Source organism: Centruroides vittatus, unplaced genomic scaffold (genome assembly GCF_030686945.1).
Source record: "Centruroides vittatus isolate TY-2023 unplaced genomic scaffold, ASM3068694v2 contig_620, whole genome shotgun sequence".
Taxonomy (NCBI): domain Eukaryota; kingdom Metazoa; phylum Arthropoda; class Arachnida; order Scorpiones; family Buthidae; genus Centruroides; species Centruroides vittatus.
This window is the reverse complement of record NW_027122381.1, coordinates 1,214,233-1,230,143: the sequence shown is the minus strand read 5'-3', so window position 1 is coordinate 1,230,143 and position 15,911 is coordinate 1,214,233. Positions and strand designations below refer to the sequence as shown.

The window sequence follows — 15,911 nt, the reverse complement described above, 5'->3', positions numbered from 1 at the left end:
ATTAAACATTGAAGCGAAATTCTTTATGTAAGAAGAAGGCAACACGCATAACATCGGAGACTTGCGGGAAAGCCAACACAAAGGCGGAAACAAGATTTACGAGAATTTTAAATTTCACCCATTAACTAGAGAAAATTCTATATGTCTGCGTAATATATGTCCGTCCACCACGCTCTACTTTGCTAGAAACATCACCCCCACTCAAATTACATATTTATAATTAATTTCCAAATCTTGTCTGTCCGTCACGTCATACGAGTAAAATATGACTCGAAATGCTACACAAATAATAAATATCAATAGTATTAGTATTTTCTAATGTCAAGCTTCGGCTTATAGGTGTAACGATTTTCCATATTGTAAGCATCTCGTAATACCTTAGAATAAACATACCATACACATTTTTGGCTCACGAGTCATACAAACGTTGGCGTGGTATGAGTCAAAATGATAACTACGTCGAGGTTATGTAAATATTACGTCGCGTGCATTTAATATTAAAAATATGTAAGCTGAGATGCTCTCTGAGTGTTTCGAATGCACGATCCCACGTGTTTGTAAGGTTGCATACACATTATGTTCATATTTGAGCTTTTGTTTCGGGCTCCGAGGATTATCTAATTTAAAAAAAAAAATTAAATAATATAAAGTGGCATAAGGAAAACAATGCAATTAAGTAGCTTATCCGTACATTATTTGTTCTTTCATAACGTAGCTCTATTGTGGGTCTGACCGAACCAATTGTTTGCTTACGATCTTCATTGGGGTAGAGTTAAAAATGAAAAAAAATGTCCGTCAGAATATTTTTTTTATCTTTTGAGTTATTTATTATTAAATGAAATAAATAAATAAATACATTTTATTTATAATATATTGAAATATAAGCGATTTTAATTTAAATTAATGTAGTAAGGGGCGCCATTTTACAGAATCTCATTTCTAGAATCATCACACTGCCATCTATCGAGAAATAAACGAGGTTTCTCGAATTAATTTCGCCAATCATTTTAATTTTTTTTTATTTATCAAGAAAAAAACTGGAGGAAAATATTTCAGATATCGACTTTTTACTTTTTTTTTCTATTTTTTACGACGTTAGTGTTCGTGGGATTATTCTCGTGGTTTTCGTGCCGTTTGCCTTATGCCCGTATGAGATTTAATAATTTCTGCAACAGCCAATCACAATTTTTGTTGTATATGTTTCTTAGAATAAGCTTGTTTTGTATTCTGTAAATTCGATCGCAATGAATGATTTTGTGAATAATACTCACTCGGTAACCGAACCCTTGACTCAAAGACGCCTATTTGCACTGATTAGAATCGAACCGACGACATTTTAGATTTGATACCGCTGCATTACTGATAAATCATAAGAATATGACATACGTAATACGAGGTTTGTTGGTTTGAGGGAATACGGCGGCGTAACACGTGGCAATGTGCCAGGGGTGCTTACGAGTGGGCTTTCTGTGGGAAACTGGCACGTGGTGGCATTGAGGTATCACGTGAAGAAAACTCGGGAAATTCCATTTGGCCGGCTCGTTGGACAGGCGCGAACTCGCGACTAGCGTTAAGTGGTTTTATACATTCGGCAAGATAATACGAGGTGTAACATATTAATTTTGTATAAGAAAACCAGGATAAACTCGATTTTTTAGTCTATTTCCATGCGCGGTGTTCTCGTTTGATGCTTAATATTAATGGTTCGTAATAGTACGGAGCGTGGACCATTAATGATTCACGCTCCGAAGAAGGTGACGCGATAAGTCGCGTCGTGTCGTGTCGCTTTTTCTTTAAACGAATTAATCCTTCACAAAATGAGATATTCTCCAGTTTTATTTTATTTTCGCAAAATGGTTTCATTATTTTAACAAATTTAAAAGCTCATAAATTAAAAACAAGCACTTATTTTATGTAACTATTCTCGCGTGCTTAATAAGTTGAATAATATGTGCGCTAGCTTGTATAGGACAAAGAGACTGGCGGCCGATGTCACGAGGGGATGCGCCTCCCGGGAGAACTTTCTATGAGAAATTGACTCCTATTTACGCGTTAGACACGTGACAAAATCGGAAAACTCCACGTGGCCAGCCCCTCGGCCACGCGCGAACCCACGACCGCTTACCATCGTTCGGGGTTTCCTCCACTGGGCAATCATAATGTGTAGATGGATATTGCAAATGAATAAATAAGTAAATATCAAAAAGTTTGTTTTATAACCTTAAACATTTGCCGAATGATAAATTTGTTTATTTTTGTTTTAGTTCTGTAATATACTGACTCACGAAGAAATTAAAGCGATAATGAGTCAAATATTCGAATAATTTTCTGGAAAAATAATTTATTGCATATTTAGCAATAGAAGTATTAGTGAAAAAGTCACGGGTTCGATCCTGGAATGGCGACCGAACCCGCCACTCAAATTTTATAGTCGCGGGTTCGTATCTTCGCCAGAGGTCCGAACCCACGACTTTTCGATTAATGCGGAATTCACGAATCCGGATAGAGAAATTAACAGCGTTTGTGATGGATTACAGACAAACGGGTGAATATATTTATATATTTAAAAGAAAAAAGTATTAAATCAATCAAGAATTATGTAAAAATGAAAATAATAAAGGAAAATAGCATCGGTCTGACCTCGAATCGAACTAAATTGACGCGCGTGTTGCGTGACTCGCGACTCGAACACTTTTTAAATGGCGAATTTTTCGTTTTTTTTTTTGACACGCTGAAAATTTTTCGAAATTTTTGTTTACTTTCGAGATAATTTCTTGGCACGATTCGTTGGCGAAATTAATTTTTATCCATACGGGTTCGTACTGTACGTGTAGTTTGGCTACGGGATCACGCGAGATATTGTGCCATCGATTAATTTATGCAAACTCTCTAGAAAATTCCTAATAATTTTGTAAATCTATTTTCAATATTTAAATATCCCTAATTAGAATTTGCATAATTGGCTTTTTTTTTTTTTTGAGCGGAGCCAGGCGAAAATATCCTAACTACTAGCGAAAATCGCCCGTTGCAACTCGGAACTTTCGAGCATTTATAAGCCCACTTCGATGGTTCGCGACCTACCGGTTGGTAAGCTCGAACGATCGCCGACTCTACGAGAATTTGATAGGATTTTTGCTGCATCTCATATAATATTAATTACGAAGCGCAATGCTCCGGCTGCGGCATTAATAATTGTGTTTAACCCATTTTTATGGCGTAGAGGGTAGGTGAGCGTGGACTACGCGGCGCCGATTCGTCTGCAAGTTTGCCACGTTGCTATAGAAACCAAACTAAGGTGAGACCGAATACCTAACTGTGCAAACCCCCCTCCAATTTCTGTGCTCGTACAATTAGACCCGAACCTCGGAGCCGCGACAACAATGGAGGGCGCATCATCTTCTATATTTTCTATAAAAAATTATTTTTTAATTAATCGGATTATTGTTTAAAATTACTCACTAAACAGCACGCGAGGGGGTGCATTTGGCGCCATTTTAAAGCATTTCGGAATGGGAATTTAGTCTTTGTAACCCCCGAAACAATCAATCAACATCTCGTCCATCAAGCGGTTTTAACCGTTCTGACTCAACGTCGAACCTACCTAAAGACAAATAATGGAGAGGGTCTAAAATCCAAAATTAGGTAGAAGCTACGTCTTAAAAATAGAATTTATGAATTAGAGATCTTCTAATTAGAGAATGTGGAGAAAATTTTCGAAAAATGTAGAGAATTTGGAGAGGAAAAGTTGGGGAAGGGCGCGGATATTTTTTTGTGTGTGTGTTCGAGGGCTGCTAAACAATATTATGATATTTGGCGAATTTTCTCCCACGTGACTCATGCCGTAGCCCGTGTCGCGTGTTCGCCGGTCACGTGTTCGTGTTGCCGGTCATGTGACGGGGGTGGTGCGTGGTGCGGGATGCGCCGCGTGTTCGTCATTGTGACATTTTGCACAGTTGGGATTTTGTGATTAGGATGTGAATGTGCCTTTCCTGAACTATGGAAGAGAAAGGAAGGAGATCTCGAAGGGACGTTTTGGTGTGTAAAAAGCACTCTTTTCTTCTTAAATATAAATTTAATTTTAGAACTTTAGTTGCGTAATGCATTTTTATGTAACTTGTATACATTTAAATTCATTTAAATTTAAAATTTCAATTTATTTTTTTTCCTTGCAAATTTGCGGGAATTAAGGAAAATAAAGTCGTTTTTGCTCGTTTTCGAGCGGAAAAAATGGAAAATTTACTTGGAAAATATTTAAACTTGAATCTCGCGATTCATTTTAAAAATTTATTCGATTAATTAAAATTATTTATTAACAGATGCAATATTTGAAAAATATTTTGTCGTAAATTTTACTATTTTAACATCGATGATCATTGGTTAGATGTAAATAACTACCGTTTTTTATTGCATAAAATATATTCGTAAGTAGAACATAAAGTTTGCCTATTTATGCTAATATTCATATTTTTGTTATGTAAACTTGTGTTTTAGACATCCTTAATTAGTCTAGTTCTGAGGCCTCCTCCCTCTTCGTATAATTAGCGCCCACAGGCCCTGTTTCTCTTTCTAGTATCTCTCTCTCCTACATCTTTCGGTGTTGCGGGAAAGTGAAATTACAGGGATTGTTTCATTATAGTCGTATTTCTCCCATGGTTTTCTAATTCCTTCCGTAATTAAGTATAGGGAATTGATGCTATAGGGTTGTTTCTAAGTGTAATCATGCTTCTAATGTAGAAATGTGAGGGTACTTTTAACTTGCGATCTCGAAGGAGTGGAAGTCTCGGAGTATGCGAAACTAGAGATGTATCTGGATTCAACTATGCTACTAGCGTTAGGGGGAATGGAGCCGCAATTATTCGATTATAACTAAATTCCTAATTAAAATAGGGGAGTTACGCTACAGAGGTTTGCTCGCCTGTTACTATACCCCTATTTTTTCCTGTTTATCTTCCTAATTAAGTGTAAGGAATGGAATTATAGGGATGTATTCGAGTATAATGTATAACATTCTCGCAATAAGGAGTAGAACTACGGATGTAACTACGCTACTAACTAACTACAGAGAAACGAAGCTGCAGGGAGAGTTTATACGATTACAACTGTAATAAAAACTATAGAAGAGCTAAGCTATGGAGGTTTTGCTCGACTACTAAAGTCTACGAGTTATGCGACAGAGGTTTATATACTGCGAACTATATATAACGGAATAGTGATCTTCGTAACTATGTTACAGAAATGGCTTTTATGTCAATGCATTAAACTTGTGCAGCAATTTTCAAATGTATGCAAAAAATACTCACTTATGCAGAATTTAAAAATGTTATATAATAAATTATATGTGGACAGAATTTGTCTGTTCGATGTATCGATACTGTATATAAAATTCACGATCTTTTGTTGCCACGTATACTCGATGTATCAATAAATTATATTGCGTGCCGCTTTATTACACGTTATTGCTATTTATGCATAATTTAAACACAGTTTTATAATAATTTTATTTTAAATATGAAAGTTTTTCAATTGTAATTAGTCTTTTTTAATCGCAATAAGCATCTTTCTAGGATATCCAGCGTGACGGACAGACAAGAATCTCCTCCCCGAAAATTATATGCATGTATATAAATAATTTATTTTTGAAAAATTTAAACTTATTTTTGAAGGCTTTTAATGCTCTTTAGAGTTTGTAAATCCCTAAAAATCCTACCTTTTTGTGCACACCTTTGTGTGTTTTCGATCGTTATAGTCCACTGTTATATACTGTATACATTATTCTGCGTACTTTTTTCGCTTTTATAAGGATTCTTTTTATATCTCTGTATCGATCTTTACTTTCTGGTGTTTTTAGCACGCCAATCTCTATCCTGTACCACGTGGTGCAGACATTTTTAGTTTTAGTTGCGGTTGTTTTTGTTTTTTTCTTAGTCAGTAACTGGCTATTGTTAACATATTTTGCATTCTGATACAGTGTTATATTTCTGTAGAAACATTCTTTAATTATCGAATGCTACGTGTAAAAGAATTCGGTGTATATTTTCTGTGCCAAAGTTTGTTTTATAAAATATTTAAGTGTCGAGTAATGAAACGGGGATGCATTGCCGCATTCCGCTCTTGCTCCTCTTTGGCTCTTTGCCAAAGAGGAAGCAAGATCATGTACTCTGTAGGTATGAACCCACGTGTCACCACACCTGAATTCCTCGCATTTACCAGGCATTTTCTATAAGATATTGGATTATTCCTCGTTACTAAGGTTATCCTCGAGGGTATTAATAACGTAAAGGGTGATCTCGGTTAAGAGATTTTTAATTTAAAAAGAGAGATGCTAATTTAAATAGAGCGATTTTCTTCATTACGTTTAATGTTTAATGTTTTTTTTTTCATAGTTTGTTTATTTTTATTTCTGTATAATATTTTGGATAGAATTGTCGAATTTTTTCTTCTTTCCAATGACATTTATAAAAGGACCTCTTCATTTCGTTTTTGTGTATTCCAAGTACACTTGCGAATGCGAAACGTGAACTAACTTTAGAAAATGTATTTTGCTCTCACAAAATTAGTAGAAACACGATAAAGAATACAATTAAATAAATAGTATTGTTAGTTAATTAGTTAAATAATCGCAATTTAGTTTTTACTTACGAGCTCATAAATTCTCACTGTCTTCCGTCTGTCTGTTTGTCTGTCTTTACTTAATCTCGAGAACGGAGTTAAGATAGATGACCCTTACATCGTACTTTTCCTTTAAAAATAGAGTCATCTATTGTAAAAGGAAAAGTATGATGTACGGGGGCAAGACACTACAGTACTAATTTGAGGTTGAGAGCATATAATTTAAATTAAATAAATTTTAAAAAATATGATTAAAAATTGCATCCCGACATTGTGACCACGTCACAATAAAATAATTGCTCGTTTGTATTAGTTTTTTCAAATGTTTTGCAGAAGAAATCTTCGTATTTGAATTTATTTTTTATATCCTCAGCGCGAAATTACTATATTAAGCAGATTAAACTCTTCCAACAAGAACAAAGTGAAATAACAAGAAATAAGAAGGTGATTTTTGAAAAAAAGGATTGATATTTATAAAAAATGTAATCGTAAAAATCAAAACGTCGTTTGATTTTCTTATGTTGTACTCTTTTCATTACTATCGTTCACTTAAAGAATGTGTACATACTGCTTTGAGTTACGTACTGTACTTAATTCAAATTATTTCTTATATGCACGTACACGAAAAGAACACACAATCCGGCCATTTTTAAAGATGTAGAAATAATCAAGACTGAAGTGAAATCAGGCAATTTATGGAATTTTTTTTTAATTCGGACAAAATTATTAGATTGCACTTAAATTCCCATGGTTGACAGTTTAAATCACCAACTGATCACAATGACATCCCGTGTTGCGTGTCTCGAGTAGCTAGTTTTGTGAAAACGTATTTAATATCACGGTAAAACGGATAATTCGGCAAGGTAGTGGAACTACGGATGCCGAATAATCGGTTGGTGCACTCGTACGTCGCGGAAAATTTCCTACCAAATAAAAACACTACACAGTTTCATTAATTTCTCACATTTTATAATTCTTTCTTACTTTGTTGGATTTTCAGCGAATTTTGTTATATTTATTTAAGAATTTTCAATGATTTTATATATTTCTGTTTAAGTCGTGCTGCAACTGTACAATGTACAGTTTTTAAAATCAAGTGTGTGCCAAACAATGCATTAAGACAGGCTCGTATTGTTTATGGAAATAGAAATAGTGGACGCGACTTCGATGACCTTTTGTGATTAAAATACGCAAAACACTAATGTCAGTAAGTTTGTGCCATTTTATCTTACAAAATGGTACAAACTTATCGAAATTTATTATTATTTTTTACATGAATTACGAGTGAGTCACCTATCATTTTTTAGCGTTGGATGGATTGGATTGACGAAATAAGACAACGAAACATTTGGGCAATTTACCAATGGGGATTACCTTCTGGGAGGACTTTCTAATGGAAAGCTGGCCCCTATTTAGGTGTTTGGCACGCGAAGAAAAGCAGAAAATCTCGGTTAACCCGTTAGCGAGGCTCGAATCCGCAACCGTCAGCATTCAGTGGATTTTTATCCATTCGGCCATTGGTGTGTACTTTGAAGATTTTCGTGCCCTTCCTTGCATATCGTAGAATAAAAAGATCAATCAATAAATCATTTTATTATTTTCGTCGAGACGTAACAATCTATGTTATTGCAATATTTCATGAGCAAAATTTCAGATGTAGACAGAAATTCCCGTTAGAGTAGTACGGGATGACTCTGTTCGTATCGTTAACTCATAAAGCTATGCAATTAATCATTGCTATTCGCGTAAAGAGTGAAAAAATTGAATTCCCTGTTTATTCATCAAGTGTATGAGTGATAAAACATAAAAAATTTCACGAAATTCAAGCAAGTTTCACTAGATTTTTCACACTTCAATTTCTCTGTACGCTCGACATCCATACACTTTTCTAATTTGAGCGAATCTTATCACTCTGCCAAGCAATATTCATTTTAAAATATACTATTAACACAATATTCTCTTGGTATTTTTGCTCAATTTGCTAGAAATTTTGAATTTCAGTTAGCAATTTTACTCTACCATTCAAATTTATACAAATCGTCGTAATTAGAACCTACGTGTATACCCGAAAACTTTCAGAACCCTCATAAAGAATTGTGCAAAAAATGGTTACTATCAATCATTCAATTTCGAGTCCAGTTTCAGTTTTTTCATGAAATTTTCACGAATATCGATATTTTTCAAGTGAAATAATTAATTATGCCAACGGATTTCCTTTTTCTGCACGCCTATAAATTACGTTTTTAATATTCTATGCATAAATTTAATACTAATTTCGTATTTGTAGGTAGTCATTAGTGAAGTTAGCGCTCGAATTAAATTAATTATGCTCAAACGAAACTTTAGAAGTGAACGAAGGATCCAAGTTAGAATTCTATCTGGTTTTAAACCCAAATTTATCGTATCTGGTATGGGTCGGGGCGTAGTTTCTCCTCTCTCACAAATTCTAACCGGCCCCATTGTGGGTCAGACTTATGCACAATTGACACTAAACTTGCTACTGTTATCTATTTATTCCAAGTGTTATAAAACCACAAATACTTAAATAATATATCCATTTACTCAAAGTTACGTGTTTCGAGTTGGCTACGAGATAAACACGAAGGTCAGTTGGTTTGCCAATACGAGAGACCAGCACACTAAAACTTATTTTGTCAACGACGATTGGACCGATCCTCAATGGAGTTCAGATTCAGTGGTCGAGTAATTCGCGCCTGATCAACGGGATTGCCACGTGGAGTTTTCCAGCTTTCCATAAAGGACCTCACGGGAAGCATTCCCCTCAGATGGCCCATGTGTCGCGTTGCCATATATGAATAAAACCAAAACCAATCCTATAGAAACAGTGGCGCGTTATCCTATGGGCAAAAAGGGCAATTTCCTGAGCCCCAACAACGGGATTCCAAACCAATGTTTTGAGCACTCATTATTGTAGTAAGAATATCGAGATTTAAATTTCGACTATATCTGGAGGGATTTCCTCAAAAATCTTTCGAACAAAAATGCTTGAAGTCGACAGATACACGAGTCCTCTAATTCAAATTTTCTTGGAGCTCGATGAGGCTATAACGCGCCACTGTATAGAAAGTCTTCCCGGTAGACAACCTCTTGGCAGACTGTGCTTCTGTTGGGTCGCCTTATCCCAATAAACTAATTAAACTCAAAAATTCGATAATTTTTTTGTGAGAAATATTTCCATTTATAGTCAAACGCACGCCTGTAAAAAATTCCACGGACTGCCGGGATTCGAACCCGGATTCCCCAGACCGGCTGACACCGATTTCGCGTGTCGATCGATGGTGTTAATTAATACTAGTAATCTTCTTTATTGGATGGCTCCTAGTGTAGTGCAAAGCAATAGCAGTAGCTTGTGTTGATTCTTTCACAAATCTTTTTTGTGTTGCTTACAATACTTTTCATACGAAGTTGCGTATATGTTTGATAATTGAAGTTAGTTATCGGTAAACGTAAGACGGGTAAAATGGTTAAATCGTGTAGAAGAGGAGGTTAAAGATGGTGTTGGCAAGTAACTCCAAAATTATAAACCTCAACGCTTCGTGTGCTTTTTTTATAAGTAGTATTATCTATTCGGTTAGTATAAGAAGAGATAACAGTAAATTTATGCAAAACTTTATGCAAAAGAACCGCGTAAAGATTTCATCATCTCCTGTGTAAGATGCAGAAAAAATAGATGTATATGGAGTCAAGTAAGAAAGAATCCCAAACGATTAAGAATGTAAAGATCTGAAACTGTGGAGAACACGTCAATCAGATTGGCACTCGATACGCCGATACTCAAAACTCGTAAAAAAAGAAAAATAGGATAAAAGTAAAAGTGAATTATATAAAATGTGGAAGGAATTCAAGTACACGGACAGAATATTTAACCAGTTAAACTAATGGACATGCGATAGAGCAATAAAATGGAACAATAAAGGCTCAGGAACCATTAAAGTTATAAAAGAAATAACGTATGACGTCGTTGTATTGGATTGAAGTATGCACACAAAGAGAGAACGGAATTCGGGAATAATCAAAATTTGCAACGAAGAGATATTCAGCAGAATAGAAGTAATATTGATAAAAACGATAGTATTGAAGAGATGGATAGCGCGTGTATAAGAAGAAGAATGGAGGAAACTGTTGAGATGCTAAATAAAAATAGGTTATCTGTGTAGAAAGTTTAAAAAAGATTATAGGGGGGATGAAAGTGAACAAAACTGTAGAAATTCTTATACAAAGAATGTTCACCAATGGCCGATTGGGCAAAACCACCGAACACTGGTCGTGGGTTCGTGCCTAATCAATGGGCTAGCTAAATGGAGTTTCTGGGTTTTCTTTACTTGTCTAACACAAAAATAGGGGCCAATTGCTATTGAAAGTCCTCCCGAGAGCAACCCCTTTGGAAGATCGCTCATGTGTTGCATTGTTTTATCTCATCAAACTCAACAATTACTTGTATAAAAAAAGGACTAACCATATGGATAAAACTAGATTATTGTATATTGTTACGTCTGATAATGTACCGGCCTCATTAATGTAGTTAAATTATAAGTAATTTTTATTGAAAAAATGAGAATTTATTGAAACTCTTCAAATCCCTTTTCATCAATTTCATATTTTTGCTAAAAGGAATGGCGGATTTCTATTCTGTATCTTATTCCTCAACTCTGTAGGGAATTTAAATGCACCAAACTGTTTAAAAAGGGAATAATTCCAAAATTCGGAGCAGAAAAAAATGCAGTTTATGTTTTATTGTTCGCAATTTTTAATACGTTTTTCGTACTGGAGAACAGATTGTGGGAAACCAACGTAGAAACCATTTGATGATTAATAATTACTTAAATCATACCCATTAATTTTCTATCCAGACATTCCAAACTTCGGTAGGTGGGTGTTTCTACAATTGATTTTGGTACTGTTGACGGGTTTCCTTAGCAACAGTTACTAGATTCTTTCTTATTTTTCGTGCCATGGAAATTATCGAAGACTATGGACACGGAATTCGTTATGCCTCAAAATAGCTCATCGTCTTATTGATTAGCCAATTGCCAGATTTATATGTAATAAGGCGTATTTCCAAATTCGTTAATGAATAAGAATGACACCACGTGGTCAACTGCATCTGTTCTTCTCGTGATAGCTTTCATTCCTCGTTACTACGTCGCGAAGTTCAATGATCCGCGAATTACATATTAATTTTGAAACAAATCTTCAACATATAAGTGAATTCAAAAGGGCTTTTTTAATGAATCGCGTGGTTATTTCCGGGCTCTCAATTTTAAAAACTGATTATTTTGCAAGGGTACAAAGGTAATTCTAGGCGTTTCGTGAGGAAAACGGAGCCGTTAGATTTGTTGCAGGGGCTAATTAAGTGTCGAATTGTGACATTTGTTAACAGATGGATTCAGAAACAGGGCCACAGCAAGTCCAGTCATGGGCTCGAGTCTCATATTTACATGTACTGTATTACAAATTATTCATCTGATTACATTTCAATTGTGTATTAAGAAAAATATCTCGACATTTTTATCAAATTTTATTATTTCAAAATATAATTTTTAACCTTGTTTTGGGGTGTTTTCAGACGCGGGGGTCTTAAAGTTAAATGGAGCAGAATCTCTCTCGGTCTGTTAGAGGGCCTACTCAACGTGAAATATGATTCGAGTTAAATTGGAAATGGATAAAAATGAATATTTTCAGGTAGATTTTGTTGTTTAGTAAATTCATACAGAGGTAGTTTGTTTCGAAATTGCAAATATTTTAAGTGCAAAAATTTTTAATTTGATTAAATGTGAATATTAACGAGCAATTATTTATTGTGACATGGTCACAATGCCGGAATATAACTTTTAATTTATTTAATTCAAAATATATGCTCTCCACCTTAAATTAATACTATCTTGCCCCTGTACATCATACTTTTCCGTTAGCAATCGAGTCGTGCCGGTCATCTATTAACTGCTTTCGGGCAAAAAGTTTTGAATTGAAATAACGTGATTTCCTGTTTGCATAAAAATTTGTATATAGTTAATCGAGGCTTCCTACCCTTAAGGTTTTCATATCTAGTCTCGTCTTATATCTATTTAACTCCATTCTCGAGATCAAGGAAGGACGGACGGACGGCAGTGGGGGGGAATTTATAGGTCTACAATTTTTTCAAAGTGCAGTCCAATTAATGTGAATTGTCATTGACTAGAAGAGAATTGACAAAGGTCACATCTCATTTTAGACAAGTTCAATAAATAAATTTAGGTATCAGTACCAGTACCAGTTCTTTCGGTGCACAGGAAATGACATCATACAACAAAGAATTATTGAATATTAGTGCGTGTTGGAAAGCAACTCTTATAAGGGCTCGCTAACATTTCGAGAAAAGAAAATTATACATTATATAACGTTCGTATCGTTTTCAGTTGTCCGAGATAATTCTTCAACCAAAGTTGAGAAAATTCGTACTCTTCCTACAAAATTGGTAACACGTGGAGTTGCCGTATTGTTGCAACAATGGAAAACTGAGTCTAACACGGGGCGCTTAGTGCTGGCACCGGACAACTGGCTTTATTTCCGAACGCTGCGCACAGAAATCCATTCATATATTAATCAATCCGTACGTGTACTGGTGTACTTAGTTCATTTACTAGGCACGTAATTTAGAGGCGCGCCCAACCAAAGGTGTCGGTGGCTAACACCACCGAACCTTAGAGGTCGCGAGTTTACTTCCTCTACTGGTGTTCACGTGCAGTTTTTCGAATTTTCTTCACGTGTCTAACATTTAAATACAGGCCAATTTCCCGTAGAAATCCTCCCGGGAGTCATTCCCTTTGGCGGGTCGCTCACGTGTTGCTTGTCTTATTTCATCAATCTATTTTATAAATTGCATGTTGTATTATAAGTTTGTAATGTTTAAATTCAGCATAAATGCTAAAAAATATCCTTAGATGGATGTCCAAATTCAAATTCAACGCCAGAAAAATTAAACTTATGCCACGTTACACGTCATCAGAGCGTATCAGAATCTAGAAAAAGTTACAGTTTCTTCACTTCTACACTAGACTGTTTACAATATTTGCTAGGCAACATTGTATAGATTTGTTTTATTTATTACTTTCCTTTAAAAAAGAAACTTGCCCACGAAACTGTTTATCTCGTTCGTTGACATTGCTTAATTTTATGCATACGTTTTGTGCCGTTGATTAATTTTAGCACGAAAGAAGCGGTTTAATTGTGATTTTTAATTAGAATTAGGAAATAAATAGTTAAAAAGAACACCTCATAACTTTTTTCTTAATTAGAATAATTATCATCGAATGATTGCTCGATTGGATCGTTGAGGTTCTTCTTCTGTTATCGAATATCAGCCACTGTTTATGTTGTGTGTATGAGATTTGTGTAGAAAACTTATTAAACTTAGGATTAAACAAGAAAGAATCACGAAAAGATAAAGGAGAAGTGGATATTTATTTATATAAAAGTCTTGTCTTTTCGACTGCTCCTGTATTGTAGCATTTGAAAAGTATTGAACACACCACACAACAACACGTAGAAATGAAAATCGGACGTTGTGACTGATCAAATTAATCCACAGATTTGTGTATTTTATCGTTTAATCTAGGATTTTTAATTTAATTTCTGCTTTCTGAATAAATTAAATCCCATTATTTTTTTTCTCTTATGCAAATTAGGATTATTTAAATTTAAATTTAATTAATCCCTTACTTTTAACATCCAAATATTAACTATTTAAAAGTAACATTTAATTTTTGAATTAAAAAAGTGACGAGTACAATGCAAAGATTACTCCATTTTTCTTTTCTTTACAAGGAAGACGAAGTAAGCTTTCTTTTCAGAAAAAAACGTCTTGCCGTATAAATTTTGGGCCCTCTGACAAATTTTGATCCAGGGCCCTCCGCGAAACTGTGCCCAGTTCCAATTCAATGTTTTCTAATTTTAATTTTCGTTATTCTTCAGCATCCCTTAAGATCACGTGTCCCTCTTCTGTTCCTCTTACGAGCGGCCGTTTTTCTATATGTGCTTATGTACTGTACGTTTTCTAGGATCCGAAGAAGGCAAAGAATTTCATATATCTTCTAAAATCGATTAAACGTCTCTATTTGATTTTATTTTAAATAATAAATAAAGCGTTAAAATGATAGAACATGTGTCATAAAGTACGCGTTTTACTTTATCCATCAATAAAATTTAACTTGAAACGTTGCCCGTTCGTAAAAATCCTGTACTCGACCCAGTTTCAGCCTTATGAAAAAGTACAAATATTAAAATTTTACTAGACAAAAATAAATCCCTAATACCGTATTATAGTAATGATTTATTCAAAAAAGCTAAAAATACAAATATTTATAGGCCTATATACTTATTTTTATGGCCGTCATCTACCTCTCACCTAAACGTCACTTATACCATTTGCATTATGATCTACGTAATACGAACGTCATTGACAGAATGAAAAGAAGAGGAGGTGCTCAAAGACGATCCAAAAGCCTCGATTTAAATACATTTTTCGTCTGGAACCACAGCCAGAAATTAAAATACAGCGTGTATATGTTGCTAGGAACAAGTTGTCATTCATATATTTGCTGTTTCTATATTCGTTGCACCAATTATAGTAAATGTGTTTCACACACGAGAATGTTTACACGATATTTTATAAAATTATGCAACTTAAACCCGAATTTCTTGCAAAAAATTAGAAAAACATAGCGAATCCATGAATTTTCTTACTCCAAATATCTGGCCAGAAAATGACGACGTTAAATCGAGGTTTGACTGTATACTACTCGATTTAGTGCCAGTTTCGAACGCGACACTAAATAGAAGTATGATTTTTTTTAATGTATTTTAAATAACGTCTCAATCGATACATCATCGGTTCTTATCAATTAAAGCTTAGCAGGAATGTATGTCACGTTCGTTTGTCTGTCCTCGGCTCATTCAATGTTGTTTTCCTGATTATTTTGGCAGTTTTCCCAATTCGGATTTTTTGAAAGTAAACTATAAACGGAGGGAAGAGAACGGTATTTTCTTATAGTCACGAGTAGCAGGTGTAAGTCGGAGTGGGTCAATTCCGGGTCATTCTTCGTTAGATCTACGACGTTGAAAGAACAATAGATGTAAGATTACGTCATTGGCATTCGTTTAAATTATTTAATTCATTTATTCTAAGCGAAATTCGCAGTTAAATCTTTATAGAAATGTTTAGGATTCGAGCTTCTTTCGTTATCTCATAGAATGAATAGGGTTTGTCACGTTAATTTCTATACTTACTACTCGAGGGCGCCACT

The 15,911-nt window shown here is 34.7% G+C and overlaps 1 protein-coding gene across 18 annotated transcripts in view; it reads left to right on the top strand.

The window, feature by feature from the left end:
• Window positions 1-3,893: 3,893 nt before the first annotated feature.
• LOC136979409 (ankyrin-2-like) overlaps window positions 3,894-15,911 on the top strand; it is a 376,384-nt gene continuing 364,366 nt past the window's right edge. For all 18 annotated transcript variants that reach the window (XM_067275362.1, XM_067275361.1, XM_067275359.1 and 15 more), the window contains exon 1: window positions 3,894-4,035. In XM_067275362.1, coding sequence (XP_067131463.1) covers window positions 3,997-4,035 — 39 coding nt within the window. In that variant the 5' untranslated portion in view covers window positions 3,894-3,996. The remainder of the gene's footprint in view (window positions 4,036-15,911) is intronic.